At 61.4% G+C, this 18,476-nt stretch overlaps 2 protein-coding genes across 4 annotated transcripts; one reads left to right on the forward strand and one right to left on the reverse strand.

The window, feature by feature from the left end:
* Positions 1-3,308: 3,308 nt before the first annotated feature.
* On the reverse strand, positions 3,309-4,720 carry SOX12 (SRY-box transcription factor 12). The gene has a single exon (XM_068912421.1). It carries the CDS (start codon positions 4,576-4,578, stop codon positions 3,703-3,705), a length of 876 nt encoding a protein of 291 aa, XP_068768522.1. The 5' UTR covers positions 4,579-4,720; the 3' UTR covers positions 3,309-3,702.
* Positions 4,721-6,944: 2,224 nt separating this feature from the next.
* Positions 6,945-18,466, forward strand: C18H20orf96 (chromosome 18 C20orf96 homolog). 3 transcript variants are annotated; one of them, XM_068912811.1, is made up of 11 exons: positions 6,945-6,995; positions 10,034-10,097; positions 10,312-10,429; positions 10,780-10,922; positions 11,883-12,041; positions 12,457-12,556; positions 12,998-13,155; positions 13,283-13,384; positions 14,271-14,354; positions 14,649-14,767; positions 17,742-18,466. In XM_068912811.1, the coding sequence occupies exons 2-11, from the start codon at positions 10,047-10,049 to the stop codon at positions 17,800-17,802; spliced, it is 1,095 nt and encodes a 364-aa protein (XP_068768912.1). In that variant the 5' UTR covers positions 6,945-6,995; positions 10,034-10,046; the 3' UTR covers positions 17,803-18,466. The 3 variants fall into 3 exon arrangements, with proteins under 3 accessions (XP_068768912.1, XP_068768911.1, XP_009679285.1); XM_068912810.1 differs by lacking the exon at positions 6,945-6,995 and adding an exon at positions 8,947-8,984; XM_009680990.2 differs by lacking the exons at positions 6,945-6,995; positions 10,312-10,429 and having other exon boundaries at positions 9,970-10,097.
* The last annotated feature ends 10 nt before the right edge of the window (positions 18,467-18,476 follow it).

Consider the following 18,476-nt stretch of genomic DNA (forward strand, 5'->3'; position numbering starts at 1 on the left):
CAGGGAGGCATGGAGGGAGGGAAGGGGGGATGGAGGGCGGGATGCAGGGCAGATGCAGGGAGGCATGGAGGGAGGGAAGGGGGGATGGAGGGCGGGAGGCAGGGCGGGATGCAGGGAGGCATGGAGGGAGGGAAGGGGGGATGGAGGGCGGGAGGCAGGGCGGATGCAGGGAGGCATGGAGGGAGGGAAGGGGGGATGGAGGGCGGGAGGCAGGGCGGATGCAGGGAGGCATGGAGGGAGGGAAGGGGGGATGGAGGGCGGGAGGCAGGGCGGATGCAGGGAGGCATGGAGGGAGGGAAGGGGGGATGGAGGGCGGGAGGCAGGGCGGGATGCAGGGAGGCATGGAGGGAGGGAAGGGGGGATGGAGGGCGGGAGGCAGGGCGGATGCAGGGAGGCATGGAGGGAGGGAAGGGGGGATGGAGGGCGGGAGGCAGGGCGGATGCAGGGAGGCATGGAGGGAGGGAAGGGGGGATGGAGGGCGGGATGCAGGGCAGATGCAGGGAGGCATGGAGGGAGGGAAGGGGGGATGGAGGGCGGGAGGCAGGGCGGGATGCAGGGAGGCATGGAGGGAGGGAAGGGGGGATGGAGGGCGGGAGGCAGGGCGGATGCAGGGAGGCATGGAGGGAGGGAAGGGGGGATGGAGGGCGGGAGGCAGGGCGGATGCAGGGAGGCATGGAGGGAGGGAAGGGGGGATGGAGGGCGGGAGGCAGGGCGGGATGCAGGGAGGCATGGAGGCATGCAGGGAGGGATGTGGGGAGGAAAGGGGCGGGGGCAGCCGCGACCCTTTCAGCGCCGCCCAGGAGCGCGGACAAAGCGCCCGAGGAGGCGGCGGGAGGCACCCTCCCCAGCGGGACCAGCCTTCCCTGGGGCATCAGCTCCCGGGGGGGGGGTCCCCGCTGCAGGCCTGGGCTGCTCTGGCGGCTGCTTGCAGCCCCACGGCAGGAGAGCCCCCCAGGCGAGGCTGCACCCCCCCCCGCCCACTGCCCCCCGCCCCCCCTGCTCCAGGGCCCGGCTGCAGCACGGTGACCACGGCCTGTGCAGACACCGCCCATGCGGGGGGCCATTGTGTGCAAGGGGGGCGCAGGCGTGCACCGCATGTGCATGCACAGAGCACACGCGTGCACCCAAGCACATGTGCACAGTGCACACACGGGCATGCACAGAGCATACATGCGCACCCACCCGTATGAGCACAGTGCACACTGCATGTGCGTGCACAGAGCACACGCGTGCACCCACACCCACACGCTATGCATCCACACAGGCTGGGTGCTTTTGCACACACCCGGGGCGATGTCCTCCCCCGGCTGTGCACGTGCATGCTGCGCGCACACATGCACACGGCATACATGTGCACACACATGCCTCGTGGGTGCTTACACACACACACACACGCAGGGAGGTGCCGCCGTGGCCAGCGCGCCGGTGGGCACCGTTTCCAGCCGCGTCCAGCCGGCGCGGTGCGGCACGGCGTGGGGCGGCGCGGGCGCCCGGAGCGGCGCGGACACGAGGCGCCGGAGCCGGCCGAGCAGACCACCACACTTTATTCCACAGTTACAACAGTCGGGACAACCAGGCGCCGCGCTGCCCCTCAGCGGGCTGCGGCCAGCGCCGGCGCGTCCCTCCTCGACGCGCCTCGGCCGGCGGCGCAGCCGGCACGGGAACCTGCCGCCGGGGCAGGCTGTCCCTGAGAGAGGTTTGGGGTTTCTTTATTGTTATCAATCATTATTTTATTCGTTTACGATTGGTTCTGTGGCGAGCGATGGCGGGCCGTGGCGGGCGCAGGCTGGCAGCGGGGCGGCAGCCGGGGGCCGAGCGCTGGGGGTGTCTGCAGCGCCATCAGCAGCGGTCGCGCGTCGCCCGCCACGCCGTGCCCCGCAGCGCCGGGGTCCCTGCTCCTGAGGAAACGTTCAGCCTGGAAGTCCGTAAAGGCCGGGCGGCGCGGCGGGGTCGGACACACGGCCCTGCTCTCCCCGGCGTGCCGGGGGACGCGGCTCCAGCCAAGCACATCATACGGCTCCAGCAGCGGGAGACCCTCACCGTGGCCTCAGGCCTCTGGCGGTACCCGGGGACTTCGGGGCCGCCCTGGGCCCGGCCGGGCACCGGGCACCCCTTTGCTGCCGGCGGGGCGGACGCACGCCGGCAGGCGGCGCGGGGGGGCCGCGCGCCCCGGGAAGGCACCTAGGTGCTAGATGAGATGCGGGTGGCAGCGAGCCCCCGAGCGGTGCCGCCGGGCAGCCGGCTCCGGGGGGGTGGAAAGCCCCCGCCGGGTCTGCGCACGGGGGGGCCGGGCGGCTGGCGAGGGCCGAGGACACAGGGGACGGGGATGGGGCTCCTCGGGAACGCTTGTGCCGGGGCGGGATGCCCGCCCGGCCCCGCACCGGCGCACCGCCTTCAGCGCGACGCCGGACGCACACACGCCCAGCGAGCGCTACACCGCGACACGCGGACGACGCTGACGACTGTCTCCCTCCAGGGAGGCGCCGAGGCCGCCCGGGAGCTGCATCCTCGGCAAGGGGACGGGGAGCCCGGCGCCGGCGGCTGCTCCCACCCCGCGGTGCCCCCGCCGCGGAGGCTGCACCCCGCGGGAGCGGCGGGCGCCCTGCCGGGGCCGGCTGCCCCGAAACGGGAGGCAGAGCCCCGGGGCGGGGGGGGGGGCTGGACCCCGCGGGGTCCCTGGCGCCGGGGCCGGAGCCCGGCACGAGGCGTTAGGGAAGGAGCCGTTAGGAAAAGCAAAGGATAAAACCCAGCTGGAGGCGCCGGACACGAGGCGGCTCGCGGGCCTCGCTCCGCGGCCGAGCCGGCGTCCGCGGCACCGGCAGCGTCCCCGCGGCGGGACCGGCGTCGGAGCGCCGCCCGCGCCCCGGCCGCCCCGGCCGCGCTCGGCCCCGCGCGGGCGGTGGGCTAGGGCGGCTCTGCCGCGGGCAGCCCCGCGCCGGTGCCGGGAGGGCGTTCGGCCGGCCCCGGGCTCCCGGCGCTGCCGCCGGACGGAGGAAGAGCGCAGGCGCTCGGCTGCACGTGCAAACCACGTGCGCGCAGCCTCGCTCTTCCCCAAAGCGAGCTGCGGGGCGCGCGGCCCCGAAACGCCGGGCGGGAGCCGGGCCGGCGCGGAGGCCGAGAAGGGGCGCCCGGCGCGTCCCGCCGGGGATCTCGCCCCGAGGGCTGCTCACAGCACCGTTGACGCCGGCCTTGCAAAAACGGGCAAAAAAAAAAAAAAAGCAAAAAAGCGGTTGGCTTTTCCCAGAGGTGCGGGGGGCGGCTGGGGGGGGGTGGGACGGGGCACGGAGAGCCCGGGGACGGGGGCCGCGTCCTGCCAGCCGGGGAGCGGGGGCAACAACGCAAATGGGGCAGGGGGGAGAGGGGAAGGGGAGCGTCCGGAGCAGACGTGGAGGGCAGGCGCCGCGCGGCAGCGCAGGGGGAAGGGGCGGCGAGCGGGCGCGTTGCACCGGGGACCCGCTCGCCCGGGGCCGGACGGTGGCGGCGGCGAGGCCGGACGGACGGCCGGCCGGCGCGGCGGGTGTGTGCCGAGGGGGATGGGGCGAGCCGGGCGCTCTGCCTTCCGGCAGCTTCAAGGCAAAATACCTGATTCCGGCATGTAAACAGCTGGTTTTCTTTTTTTGTTTGTTTTTTTTTGTTTTCTCTCAATAAGACCTGATTGTTGGGGTTAAAAAAAAAAAAGGCGTTACCTGCAGAGCGCGGGACTCAGTACGTAAAGACCAAGTCAGAGATGCTGGACATGAGCCAGTCGCCCGCGATCATCTCCGTCACCTCGGGCGTGCAATAGTCCGGGAACTCGAAGTGCGAGGTGCCGCCCAGCGGGAAGAGGTCCAGGTCCTTGTCGAAGACGGACCAGTCCAGGGCCCCGCCGGCGGCACCGGCCGCCGCTGCCACGCCGCCCGGCACCTCTTCCTCCAGCTCCTCGTCGGAGGAGGAGGAGGAGGAGGGAGGGGGCGAGGTGGCGGCGGCGGCAGCGGGAGAGGGCGACGCGCTCTCGGCGGGCTCGGGGAAGGCGGCGGCGGCGGGGCTGGGCGGCGCGGGGGGCTCGGCCGGCCGGGGCGCCGGGGACCGGCCGGCCGCCACGGCGCAGTCCTCGTCCGGCGCCTCCCGCGCGCCCGCCGCGGGGACACCGGCCGCCTTGGCGGGCTGCCTGCGGCCGGCCGGCACGGAGGGCTTGATCTTCACCGGGAGCCGGGGCCGGGGCGCGCCGGGACCCCCCTTGCCCTTTTTCCGGGGCCGGTACTTGTAGTCGGGGTAGTCGGCCATGTGCTTGAGGCGCAGGCGCTCGGCCTCCTTGACGAAGGGGATCTTCTCGGAGTCGTGGAGCAGCTGCCAGCGGCGGCCCAGGCGCTTGGAGATCTCGGCGTTGTGCATGTCGGGCCACTGGTCCATGATCTTGCGGCGCTCGTGCTGCGACCACACCATGAAGGCGTTCATGGGTCGCTTGATGTGCCCGCTGGGCGTCTTGCACCAGGCGGGCTCGGCCGGGCCGGCGGGCTCGCGGGCGGGCAGCGGGGCGCCGGGCTCCCGCCGCCCCTCGCTGCCGCCGCCGCCACGGCCCCGCATGCCTCGCTGCACCATGCTGCCGCCCGGCCCGCTGCTACGCCCCCATTGTGCGGAGCGGACGGCGGCGGGGGCGGCTCCGCCGGGGCGGGCGCTGCGCGATGCTCCGCGGCGGGGATGCTCCGCAGCAAGGATGCTCCGGGGAGGGGATGCTCCGGGGAGGGGAGGGGAGGGGATGGTATGGTGCGGTGCGGTGCGGTGCGGTGCGGTGCGGTGCGGTGCGGTGCACCCGGCGGCCGCACGCCCCGCGCCGCCCCGCTGCCCCGCTCTTATAGCAGCGGCGCCGCCGCCGCCGCCGCCGTCGCTGCCGCCGCCGCCGCCGCCGCCGCCCCGCCCCCGCGCGGCCGCGGGTAAACACCGCCGCGCCGGTTCTGTCAATGGGAGGCGCCGCCCCCTCGCGCTCCCCATTGGCCGCCGCCCCGGTGAGGGGGGGCGGGGGAAGGTTCGGCTCCGCCAATGGGCGCCCGCCCCAGAGGGGTTGCTGGAGAGAATGGCGCGGCGGCACGCGCCGTGCCCGCGCCCGCGCCCCCGGCCCCGTCCCGCGCCCCCGGCCCCGCCGGCACCTCCGTCTCAGTAGCTCCAGCTAGGCACCCCGGTACCCCCGGTAACTCCCGGTGCCTCCATCTGGATGCACCGCTACCTCCCGTAACTCCCGGTGCCCCCAGCTGGGGTAACTCGTGGTACCTCCACTTGGGCATCCCAGTATCCCCACCTGAACAGCCCGGTACCTCTCGGTCCCACCGGTACCCTCCCAGGCACCCCGGTACCCGGGGAGTTCAGGGTCCTGCCGATGCAGGTACCAGCGGCAGGAGGGGAGCCTGAGGCCAAGGCGGTGCTGCCCCAGGGGGCTGGGGACGGCTAAGGGCCTCCTGGGCCATGCTCCAACCCTCAGCACTGCCGTGGGGCCGAAGAAGCCCAGAGCATGTCGCCTTGGAGCCACCCCTGACCCCGGAGCACATCCCCCTGGAGCGCATCACCCCAGAGCCATCCCTGACCCCGGAGCACATCCCCCTGGAGCGCATCACCCCAGAGCCATCCTGGACCCCGGAGCACATCCCCCTGGAGCGCATCACCCCAGAGCCATCCCTGACCCCGGAGCACATCCCCCTGGAGCGCATCACCCCAGAGCCATCCTGGACCCCGGAGCACATCCCCCTGGAGCGCATCACCCCAGAGCCATCCCTGACCCCGGAGCACATCCCCCTGGAGCGCATCACCCCAGAGCCATCCCTGACCCCGGAGCACATCCCCCTGGAGCACATCACCCCAGAGCCATCCCTGACCCCGGAGCACATCCCCCTGGAGCACATCACCCCAGAGCCATCCCGGACCCCGGAGCACATCCCCCTGGAGCGCATCACCCCAGAGCCATCCCGGACTCCGGAGCACATCCCCCTGGAGCACATCACCCCAGAGCCATCCCGGACCCCAGAGCACATCCCCCTGGAGCACATCACCCCAGAGCCATCCCGGACCCCGGAGCACATCCCCCTGGAGCGCATCACCCCAGAGCCATCCCGGACCCCGGAGCACATCCCCCTGGAGCACATCACCCCAGAGCCATCCTGGACCCCGGAGCACATCCCCCTGGAGCGCATCACCCCAGAGCCATCCCTGACCCCGGAGCACATCCCCCTGGAGCACATCACCCCAGAGCCATCCTGGACCCCGGAGCACATCCCCCTGGAGCGCATCACCCCAGAGCCATCCCTGACCCCGGAGCACATCACCCAGGAATTGTCCTGGACCCCGGAGCACGTTGCCCTGGAGCCATCCCACACCTTGTAGTAGCACATCGCTTCAGAGCCATCCTGGACCCTGGAGAACATCACCCTGGAGCCATCTCACACCGTGGATCGCATCGCATCAGAGCCATCCAGCATCCCAGAGCACATCACCCCAGAGCACATCCCCCTGGAGCCGCTCCCAGACCCTGGAGCACATCCCCCTGGAGCTGCTCCCGGGCCCGGCTCCACTGCCCCCGTGCCATGCGGGAGGTAGCCGGCCGGGCCGCGGCGGGAGCAGGTGTCTGCCACCACGGTGGGTGAACAGGTCTCAGACAGAGACGTGACAAACGGGCCGAGAGCATTTAATTTTTCATGAGCTCACCCGAGAGCCGCGTGGGGGACGGAGAGCCTCCGCGCAGGCTGGCTCCGGGCCCGGGCATCACGCCTGCCCCCGGAAAGCAGGATGCTGCCCCGACGCGCGGGGACAGGGACGGGGACAGGGACGAGGCCGCCCCGCGCTGCCTGGCGTGGGGCACAATCGGAAACAGGCGCCGGCAGACCCGGTGCTGCCTGGGGATGGCCGGTTCCCCCTCGCCCCGGCTCTCCCTCCAGGCCCCCGGCGTTCGTCTAGATCGGACCGAATCCAATCGCGCAACGCTTGGCACCCACACCGGCGAAAGGAAACCCAGGGAGGGAGCCGGGAGGAGGGTAACGAGAGTCCCCTAACGAGCTGAAGGTCCGCGGGAACCTGTGCCGCAGACTGACAGTTGTTTCCTGACATGTACAACTGATTTCCCAGAATCCCGGGGCTGGCGATGGTTAAAAAAAAAAAGGGTCACTTTAGCAATTTGGGGCGTTAGGTATTTCATGCCGGGCAGAACAGCGAGCGCCCGCGGGAGGGATGTCGGACGGGCCGGGGCTGGCGCGGGGGACAGGGCAGAGACGGGGACACCAGCGGCGGTGACGGGGCCTGGTTGGAGCAGCAGCCGGGTCCCGGCGCGGCCTCCCGGCGAGGCCCCGGTCCCTTCACGGCCTGCCCGGGCCCCGCCTGGCGACAGCGCCCGCCGGTGCTGCGAAGGGTTAACGGGGTCGCAGGGTAGAGAGCGGGGGGCCACCCGGAGACAGGGGCTGCCCCCGCCGCGGCGCCCAATGGCGGCCCGGGCGGTGGCGACAGCGACAGCGACAGCCGGGCCCGGCGCGGCGGCCGCCAGCTGCGGCCGCTCTAATCGCCCGCCGCGGGGCCGCGCGCGCCGCCGCGCCCTGTTGCCGCGGTGACCGCGGCCTGCCCGCCCGCCCGCGCTCCCCATTGGCTGCCGCCGCGCCCCCGCCGCGGGGCCCGCGCCCATTGGCTGCCCGCGAGAGGCGGGGCCCGCCCGAGCCCGCCAGTTGCCGTGGCAACAGGAGCCGGGCGAGGCGGGAGCGAGGCGGCGGGGCCCTGCTCGCCCCCCCCGCCGGGGTCCCGGAGCCGCCGTTGCCCCCCCCCCGGGAGGCGCCTTCGGGGGCCGCGGAGCAGCCGGCTCCTCGCGAGGGTCCCCGAGGGGCGCGGGGAGGCGCCGGCGGGTCCCGAGCAGCGCCCGGAGCCCCCCCTCCCCCGGGCCACGCAGCTTTGCTGGGTGCTTTGGGAGGTGCCCGGGGACCGGGCCGTCTCCGCAGCTAGACGGGGGCCAGGGCTGCCCCCAAGGGCCTCCCTCGGACCTGCCTGGGCTCCGTCCCGGCCGCCCCAGGCAGCGGTGCGCACCCGGACCCACCAGGCCGGGGCACCCCGAGCAAGGTGCGCTCGAGCTGCGGCCCCTCTTCCCTCTCGCCCTGCTCCCGGGAGGCAGCGAGAGCCACTGAGCAGAGCTGTGGCCCGGCTCGGCTGGTGGGACCAGCGGCATGGCAGGGATGGGGCCTCCCATCCCATCCCATCCCATCCCATCCCATCCACTGCATCTGTCCCATCCTACCCCATTTACTTCATCCCGTCCCATCCCATCCTATCCCACCCCATCCCATCCCATCACGTCCATTGCATCTATCCCATCTGATTCTATGTACTTCGTGCCATCCCGTCCCATGCCATCCCATCTCATCCCATCCACTGCAACTGTCCCATCCTGCCCCATCCCATCCCATGAACTTCATCCCATCCCATTCCATCACATCCATTGCATCTGTCCCATCCCACCCCATCCCATGTACTTCATCCCATCCCATCCCATCCCACCCCTTCCCATCCCCTGCACTTCATCCCATCCCATCCCATCCCACGCCATCCTGTCCTATGCACTTCCTCCCATCCTCTCCCATCCCATCCCACCCCATCCCATGTACTTCATCCCATCCCATCCCACCCCGCCCCGTCCCATGCACTTCATCCCATCCTATCCCCTCCCATCCCTTCCACTGCATCTGTGCCATTCCCTCCCATCCCTTGCATCTATCCCATCCCATCCCATCCCATCCCATCCCCTCCCATCCATCGCATCTATCCCGTCCCTGCGCAGCCGCCGCCGCCCCCCGCAGCGCCGGGCCCCAGCCAGCAGGGGGCGCAGCGGCGCCCGGCCCCGCCCGGCCGCACTGGCCCCGCCCGGCCCCCGTACCCGCCTCCCGTCGCCCTGGAGACCGCCCGCCGCCCCGCTGCCGGGAGAGGCGGACGCGCCGCGGCAGCGCCACCCGCAGGGGGCGCCCGGGGCCGCCGGGCCGGGGCCGCTCGGGGTAACCGGGGAGCGGCACCGGGGGGGAGGGGGCTCCCCGTGGGGCAGGGGGCTGGGCAGGGGGCTCCTCACGGGGCTGGGGCCCGGGCGGGGGGCTCCGCCTAGGGGACAAGCAGGGGGGCTGCCCGTAGGGGATGGGTAGGGAGGTTCCTCATGGGGCAGGAGGGCTCCTCGGGGGCAACGGCATGGGGGCTGCCCATGGGGCAGGGAGGATAGGCAAGGGGGGCTGCCCATGGGGCGGGGAGGATAGGCAAGGGGGCTGCCCATGGGGCGGGGAGGATAGGCAAGGGGGCTGCCCATGGGGCGGGGAGGATAGGCAAGGGGGGCTGCCCATGGGGCGGGGAGGATAGGCAAGGGGGCTGCCCATGGGGCAGAGGGGATAGGCAAGGGGGGCTGCCCATGGGGCAGAGAGGATAGGCAAGGGGGCTGCCCATGGGGCGGGGAGGATAGGCAAGGGGGCTTCCCATGGGGCGGGGAGGATAGGCAGGGGGGCTGCCCATGGGGCGGGGAGGATAGGCAGGGGGGCTGCCCATGGGGCGGGGAGGATAGGCAAGGGGGGCTGCCCATGGGGCGGGGAGGATAGGCAAGGGGGCTGCCCATGAGGCAGGGAGGATAGGCAAGGGGGCTGCCCATGGGGCGGGGAGGATAGGCAAGGGGGCTTCCCATGGGGCAGGGAGGTTCAGCAGGGAGCCTTCCCACTGAGGAGGGAGGATGGGCAGGGGCCTACGCACGGGGCAGAGAGGATGAGTGTGGGGGGGTTCCCCATAGGGGATTCACAGAGGGGGCTGCCCAGCGCCCCATGGGGCAGGGAGGATGGGGGGGGTTCCCCGTAGGGGATTGGCACTCCCCACGGGGCAAGGAAGATGAGTGGGGGGGGGCTTCCCTTGGGGCAGGGGAGGGAGGTGAAGATGGGGAGGGCACTACAGGTACCACAGCCCGGTGGAGTCTCTGCCCCTCTGCTCACTGTGGACCTGTATAAGCTTATCCAGGGGGACGGGCTGAGCTCCTGGGGCTCAGCCTCCTTGCTGGTGACATCCTCTTTCCTTCCAGAGCCTGCACAGAGATGGATGCAAGGGACTTGGTCCCAATTGTCGTGGAAGACTTTAAGAAAATAGTAAGTCTATTGTTACAGTGGGGTTGATGGCGCTGTGGTAGACTTGCTATTGGTAAAAAGCCCAAAGGGACACCGGGAAGCCCAAGGGGAACTATACAGAGGAGTTACAAGTGTGGGTTAAGTCACAGAGGTCTCTGCTCACAAACCTGATCCTATGATCCTCTGATTCCCTGACAGTAATATCTTGTCTGTGCTACGGTTATGTTGAGTTTAGGATTACAGCACATGGCAGAGGATAGAAGCAAAGGAGAAGAAATCTTCAGCCCCCAAGTTGACTTTGCCACCCATCACAAACGAGGGCAAGAAGAAGAAAGGGAAGAAAAGCAAGCCAGGTTGGCAGACATCCGCTTATACATGACCCTGGTGTCACTAACCACTGGTGCTGCTTTTGCATTCACCCAGTGCTTTCTGCTGGGAGACATTCAGCAAAAGCCACAAGAAACTGCCCAAGGGGAAATGCTGAGAATAAAGAGGGAGAGCTTGGGAAGACCAGGGAATGCTTTGTAGACGTAGGTCCTGTGCTGTAAATGCAAGCTGCTTTTGCTGGGGGTGTAGAAAGTATGAATTAAGCCTCACAGTGATTCTTTATATTTCCCTCATCTACATATGAGGGACAGGAGAGAGTAGCGTAGGCATTGAAACTGGACTGTGTAATAAGCACAGGGCTTTTTGGTTTCACCAGTTACATTGATGTTGAATAAAAATCCACCCTTGCCTTCGAAGACATTATCTTCCCAAGAGAAATATGGAAGTTTTACTCAGAGGAAATTGTCACTGAAGGAGACTGAATTAACTAAAAATTTGGAAGATGTCAAAACTATCAAGGTATGTGAAACAAATGTGCTCTGATGTAGGTAGCAAATCCGTACAGTTACTCAGGCTGTCTTTACAGAGGGAGTTCTAGCGGTCTGATTCACTCTTGCAGAATGACACTTGTTTATTTATTAATATATTGGAGGTAATTATGCTGTTCTGTTTAATGCTGGTGAAATCTAAACTTGGTATTGTCTTTTAAGAAAAATGAAGAGAAACCGAGAGTCCAGACTGTAGCAACAGGAGTGGTGAGATTTAGGAAATGTGACCTGTTAGAAAAGGTTGTCAAAATCGGGTTTGCTTAGTCTAGCAAAGAGAAGGTTGAGGGAGAGGACATGACCACAGCCTTTCAGAAGGAAAAGATGGTTATAAAAGAGACAATGATCAGTTGTTCTGCATGTTTTTGGGAAAGAACAGAAAGAAACTGGCCAGGATTGCACAGGAAAGATTACGGATTCTAACTATCAAGCTGGTGAAACACTGAAAGATACTGTGGATCCTTTTGGCTGGAAGGCTTTAAGAACAAGTTAGGAAACCATTTATAGGGGCTGGTCTGAATTTTGATTGCTCCTGCCTTTGGGGGGGTGAGTGCACCTGTGAGTATTCCTTCCTTCCAGCTGTACAACTCACTGACTCTATAAGAACAGATGCACTCGATGCGCATCACACATCACACTGCCTCTGTGCATGCAGGGAGCACCCGAGGGGCAGAGAGATGCAAAGTCAGATCCCAGATTGAGGAGCTGCAGGTTGAAGGTAGTGAGTCCAGGGTGTGCTGTATGGGGGAAATCAGTGTGCCTTGGCAATAAGGCTGAGATTCGTTGTGTGGTATGTGATGCCAGGATGGTCAGGGCCTTGTTGGTGCTGTTACCATGGGCAGAAATGTCTTGGGAATGGCAGACAAAGGTCAGAAAACTCAGGGCAGGTGAGACTGATGGAATCTGCAACCCTTTAATCTACAAATTCCTCTAGCATCTGACCAAGTTGAAGATAAATTTCATAGAGGAGCTGAAGCAGCACAGTGCCTACCTGGCAGAGACCAACCGCAGGTTGGTTGAGGACATTCAGCACACTGATGACCACACTGCCAAGCAAGCCAGAGACCTGCTGCAGCAATATGAAGCATTTGGGGTGAGGCTTTCGGGTTGGCCAATAGATCCAATTCAGTAGAGTGTAAAACTGTTGCCATTACTCCTGTTTGTACCCGCGGAGGGTCAAGCACTGCATGGCCAATTGCACTGCACAGTGTGACTCAAACATCCCCAGTGCTGGGGGGAGCTGCCTGATGCCCCAGGATTCTGTGAGGTGCTGTTGCTGAACCATGTTTTAAAGCCACAAGAGCATCCCGAGGGATAACTGTTCCAAGCAACAGATCTCCCCCTCGTAACAGCCCAAACACATCCCGCTTGGCTTCAGCCGGCTCCTTGAAGCACCAAGCCACTCCCAAAGCAGCTCCCATGCTCCTGTGAGAGGAGCATTAGGGATGCTCCGGGGGACGTTTTGGAGCTCCGTGGAGCGATCAGTGACTGGATTTCTCTCTGTGCAGAAGGTCAAGGCAGCGATGCAGAACTTCACTCAGAGCCGGCTGGATACAGCAAGAGCAGAATTCCGAGAAATGGAAGAAAAAATGGAAAAGAATCTGGAAAGTAAGTTGCTCACGCTAGTATGAAACAGTCTATATAACCCTGTTACCTTTACTTTCCATCTTGATAGACAAAAAAACACTGCGTTGGTGTGATAAATGTCAAACAATTCAATTTCTGAAAAATAATGCCATATACTCTATGGGCACGATCTTCCTGTCAGCAATGACTAGGGAAGGATAGAGCCCTGTGACATCTGTCAGCCCATACTGAAAGGGGTAGGAAGGATCAGCTCCTTGGCAGCTGTTTGCATGACTGGATCTCTGTGGGGGCATGATCTGGTCAAAGTAGTCTGACTCGGGGTGGCTGTTCCCAGTTCCCGTGTGGTACGTAATCCCTGTAGAGAGAAAGACTCGGCAAAAACAGGGAAGACTCCTTAGCTCCACGAAGAAGTGAAGCTCTGGAACCCCATGGTTGAGATGTTCTGCTTTGACTTTTAATCAGAACTACAGCAGCAGCTGGATAAAGCCACTTCAAAGGTACAGGTTCTCCAGGACGAGCTTCACATGCTGCAGACCTACATGGACAGAGAGTATCCAGCAAAAGCTGTCCAGATAGCCTTTCTGCTGCGCAAGATCCAGAGCCTGAAGGAGCAACAGCAGGTGCTGAAATCTCACCTTCCCTTCAGCGTTACAAGGGAAGAAGGAAAGGGCAGGGGTGGAAGGGATGCAGTATTTCACTCGCTTAATGCTTCTGTTGTTTTTATGCACCTTCTGCTGCCACTCTCAGTACGAGATAGATGAGACAGAAGCACTGGGGAAAGCCCTCCTGGAGGAACTGGAAGCAAAGCTGCGGGTGGAACAGGAGGAGCTATTGGAGAGAGTCATGGAGGTTGGTGGAGTCCATTTGCTTTCTCAGCAAGAGGGATCAGTTTCTGGGAGCTGTCAGACAAGGCAGGGGATTCTAGACTTTGCCCATTAGCAACAGAACAGTGCAGACAGCACACAAAGAATAAGAGAGCATTGCTGCTCCCTTCCTGTCCGGCTGGTGCCTGGAGCTGTTTGTCAAGCTAGCAGGGTAAAAGGGAAGCACTTCCGAGTTGCTACTGTAGTCTGATACGTTGAAATATTCTCAGACTCACACCTGAGAGTTTGCCATGTGGTGGCAAGTGCACTGTGACCCAACATTCACTCTGCTTTTATGGTCCCTGTTTTCTTACATTCTTTAGGTAGCTGCTTGCTGCTCAGCTGTGACACCACTCAGCCAGCGCGCACACGTTTGTAATAAATTCTTGAGAAAATTAAACTGTGTGCAGCACTGCAGAGCAGGGACTGTTGTCCTTCTTCACAAAATAGAACAAACTCCTTTTGTACAGTTTCTCTTGCATGATATACCTAGCACTTCTCCTGTGCTAAGAGATTCACAGCACTACGCAAATATTAGTTACTGACTTCTTCTACAGCCTGCTCTGGTGCAGAAGGACTGCTGTCCCCTTTTACGGGTGGATTTGTGAGCGCAAGCAATATGAGTAACCCACGCAGTATTGATAAGCCTTTCTTGGGAAAGTGAATTGGATTTCAGTCTTGTTCCATGAACAGTGTAATGTGATCTCTGTTACAGTCTCTTTCTGGTGCTGGAACCTAAGCAGAAATTATTTTCTTGAAGAGTAACACATCTGTTTGACTAGATACGGCCAACACTGGCACCTAACAGTGGTTTCATGCTGGCAGTTATTGTGAAGTTTCTTCAGCCGGTTTCCTTCTCTTCACCCATACAGGAGATGTTACTGCATCAGGATGGCCTGAAGCAGATGGTTATGAACAATCACATTCTGCAATGTGAAGTACAGGGGCAAAGGGAGGTGAGTGATTTAGGGAAGAACTGGCACAGTTCAGCAGAGCCAGCCCCCCTCAGCCGTGGCCTTGCTTGGTGAGGATTTTGCCTGCCAGAATGGGGCACGTTGCCTTCCGTTACCGCTGGAATCAGTGGTCTGTTAAGACCTGAGGGTGAGCAGCACAGCAGGTATTTCAGGAAACCTGTTAGGGATTTTGTTGCATGAGGGATGTTTTCTAGCTCTGCTGTTTGTAAATCTCTAAAATGTTAAGTCCTGCTTCTATTGCAAAATAAAGAACTTTTCAACATGTAATTCATTCAGATTATTAAAGACCTGGCAGAGGAGATCAGTGAGCTGAAAAGAAGCATCCAGACACTTCAACAGAGTGCGGGAGACCCAAGAGAGCTCATCTTTGCTGATGTTCTTCTCCGCAGACCCAAGTAAGCCAACATGCTCCCTGAGAAGTAATGCTGGTCAGTGGGCAGGCCTTTTTTTGTGACCTTTGGTTGCACTGGGCATTTTCCACTTCACAGTCTTTAGTATTGAGTACTAATAACCTCATCCCAACCATTTCCACAGGTGTGACAGTTAAACCTATACCCAGCCCAGAATAGAAACTCGCAGCTTATGCTGGGTTTGGCTTGGGAAGACAGCTGCAGGGTCTGGTGGTCTTTGCCTAATAACAACTAACTGCCAGAACTCTGAGACTGAGGTGCTGTCAGCCTTGGTCACATCATCTCTCTCTTCTGTGCTTTGCTTTGTCCGGCCTGTAAGTGGGGAGAATTGGGGACTGCAGCAGGGAACAGGCAGGAACAGCAGAGCTTCGCAAGGCTTGTGTGACTACAGTAACTCTTACTGTATCATTCTTTGTACTTCATGGTTGAGAAACAAAACTGAGGGGAGGGGCTGGGCTTCGTAGGAGCATCCCTGTCAAGGCAGGTCCTACCCATCTGGAAACACTTTGCCTGGTTATTTGAAATCCCACTAGCACTCTGTAAGAACCAAGACGGGCAGCCATTTCCCTAATATGTAAAAAAAAATGCGACAGAGACATTGGTTGGCAGCAAAAAGGCAAAATTTTTTATCTTTCTCCCTGCTCTCTCCCAGCCCTAGTTCACTGGTAGCTAATTACTTCCAGAATGGAGGTTGTGGGTGATCCCCACTCCTGCTTAACAACGTGCACTGGGCTGATACTGGATGTAAGAATTATGAAGCACAAGGCGAATCTTCATTTATGTATCGATGTGGAGAAGATCCTGCCAGCTCCTTCACAGAAATATCAGGCTCTTGTCTCCAGGGACAGACTGAGACTGGCCAAGTTTGTAGGCTGAAAGCATACCAACAGCCAGCTGTGACAAATTATTTTCCAACATACCTACGGCAGGGAGCCTGTCCTGCAAAACTGCAGACTGAAGGCATACGCTGCATGTTGTCCCATGGCAATGGGGTACTGCCCAAAGTACAGATGATTCAGAACTGCTAAGGTACCTTGACTTTCTGCGCTGTCAGACTGTCCGGGGGTACAAACGTGAGCAAAATTTGGTCAAATATGTTTAAACCTTGGGTAGTCTGAAACCTGTTGTGTGCACAACAGCATGCACACCTGTACATTTATTTACAGCAATGGCCTGCCTGTACCAATAGCTCATGGGTACAGAGATGTCAGTTAATGAAGTTACTTCTTTTTAGCCTGTGCTGTCAATGTAGGTGTAGGCTAGCCCCTCGGCTACTTTGCACTTCAAACACACAGATTATTCGCACAGTATGAAAGTACAGTCCTTTGTGGTGACACAAACTCACTCAGCAAACCAGTGGTGGAGACAATAAGAGAGGCTGGATCTGCCCCTCCAGGGCCTGGGTTTTAATTGCAAGCCCAGTTTGACTGCAGAACTGTGGAGACATGATCTGAAGCAGAAGGAAAGCCTGGAATGTGTCAGGAGACTGTGCGGTGAGCTGAACAACTGCATGATGGATTAATGCAACTTAATTTTTTCAGATAAAAGAATGATAAAAAGGGAATTAATTAGCCTCGACAGCTGGTGGAGCAGGAGTTACTGAGGGTGGCTGGGAAAAGAGTTAAAAATAGCAGGAAGGCCCAAGTGGAAAGTTTCTGTAACATCACAAGTCAGGCATTTGGTGCTTACCCGCCCCTGACAGGCGGGAGTCCGTGCCAGAGCCCTCACCACCGTCTCTCAACCATTTCCCACTGACCTCCCTGCAACTTTTCAAACGGCTTCACCAGTCCCTCAGTTTTCTAATTAACTCTTTGGTTCCAGACACTGAATTTGCTTCTTGAAAGAGCAAAGTTAGTCATAAGCTGTGTTCAGCCTAGAAGGCTCTCCGGGTGTAAGGGAGCATGGTGGTGGAGGACTCTTGCTGGCTGTCCTTGGGTTCATTGTACGCTGCTGGCAGGGCGTATGAAGTCTGGAGGAGCTCTGAGCCCCTGCGTATCCATTCATATCTGCATTTCAGTTTCCCCTCTTTCAAAATCTGTTTGCTTCAAATGACCTGGGATGGATTTCCCTAGCAGCTTCAAGCCCTGCCCTGGGGACACTCTGGAAGTACAGTTCATCTGGGACTGACCCAGAGACTGATGATCACATCTCTGACCAAGCTCAGAGTACCATGTTTGTCTGCCCTTTGCGAGAAAGCTGATGTAACCTCTGAGGCTGCTCTGACACGGCTTCTCTCCTGTTTGTCTTTTGGGATTGACAGTGAGGGGCAGCCAATTTCATTCCATTTCCCTCACAATCCCATGGGCTACATCTGGTTCTGCCTCTCTGGAAAGGTCAACAGGCACCCGGCCTCCCCCACAGAGCGTTTGGGTATCTCACAAGCGTGGTCTAAGAAACGGCCATGAGCAGGACCCAGGCTCTGAGCAACAGCTTGCATTTTTTCTTTCATAAGAAGCCTGGTCAGCAGCCAGAGTAGACCATTAAGGGTGAGCCAGAAGTAAAGCAAAACAGTGCTGGGGTGAGCTGGGGTCTGGGTTTTGGTTCATGCTAATCAAGAACCCTCATCTGGTTTTACAGGGCTTTTGTGTTTTGTTGCTCCCCCAGCTGCGTGTTTTGTCCTGCTGTCTCACAAAAAAGGTATCTCGTCCATCCCCACTGGATGGAAGCATGTCCTGGAGTCCAGAGACACGAAGAAGGGGTGACACAGACCAACACAACACAGGCTCCCTTGCCATCCATCTCTTGGCCTCTAACGATGGGGCTGTCGTATAGGGGGTGGGAAGCCTCTGAGGTCTGGGTTGGCTACACAGAGCATCTGAGAAGAGTCACCACCTCTCACCCCGGTTGCACAAGCGTTTCTCCTGCTCACCACTGTGCTCCTGTGAGCCAGCTGAAGCAGGCTGTTTATTCCTGGTCTGCAGTTTGCCTTGTCCCTCGTAACTCTCCTCTCTCTGCCCAGGTGTACACCGGATACTGAGGTTGTCCTCAACATCCCCACGGAGGGGACATCTCTCATCTAGTGCCAGGCCGGGCCTCGCTCACACGGCCGTCACCCAGAACACATCTCAGCCAGGTTTGGATGAGGCTCTGTGCCGCAGAGCCCTCCCCTTTCCCCTCAGCTCTTCTTCATCCCAGCCCTGCTCAGCTTCTTTGAGGACTCACTGGAATAAGGTGGAGTAAGAAGGTAGAATCCTATAATCTTCGCTGCTGAGCCGCACTGGCTGCGCTCTGTGTTTACAGCATTCTTGTTGGAAGGAATATGCTGCAAGACTCAGGAATATGCTGCAAGACCCATGACAACAGCTCTTGGTGAGGCATTTCCAGCTTTCCTCACACCCAGAGCCCTTCGTGCCAGTGTGGTAACAGCAAAGGAGTCGCAGCTAAAGGCAAAACGGGCCTTTCCCTCCCTGTGGCCTGAGTGCTATAAGAGATCTGCGGACTGGCCTTAGTGCCACAAAGCCTGTCAGCCGAACTGACATCCCAGTGCGGGGCTGGACTGGCGTCCCAGGCTGGGGCCTGTGCTCACAAAGTTCGGGGCCAGCGTGAGCGGTGCTGGCGGCAGGCGGCCGTCCCCGGCAGCACGCTGCGCTCCTGCATTGCGCTGCAGGAGAGCCCGTGCCAGGGCAGCGTCTCTGCGCCTGTCGACACGTTCAAATAAAAACAACTCCGTTTTCACCCGTTCAGAATAAGTCCC

Source organism: Struthio camelus, chromosome 18 (assembly GCF_040807025.1).
Source record: "Struthio camelus isolate bStrCam1 chromosome 18, bStrCam1.hap1, whole genome shotgun sequence".
Classification (NCBI taxonomy): Eukaryota; Metazoa; Chordata; class Aves; order Struthioniformes; family Struthionidae; genus Struthio; species Struthio camelus.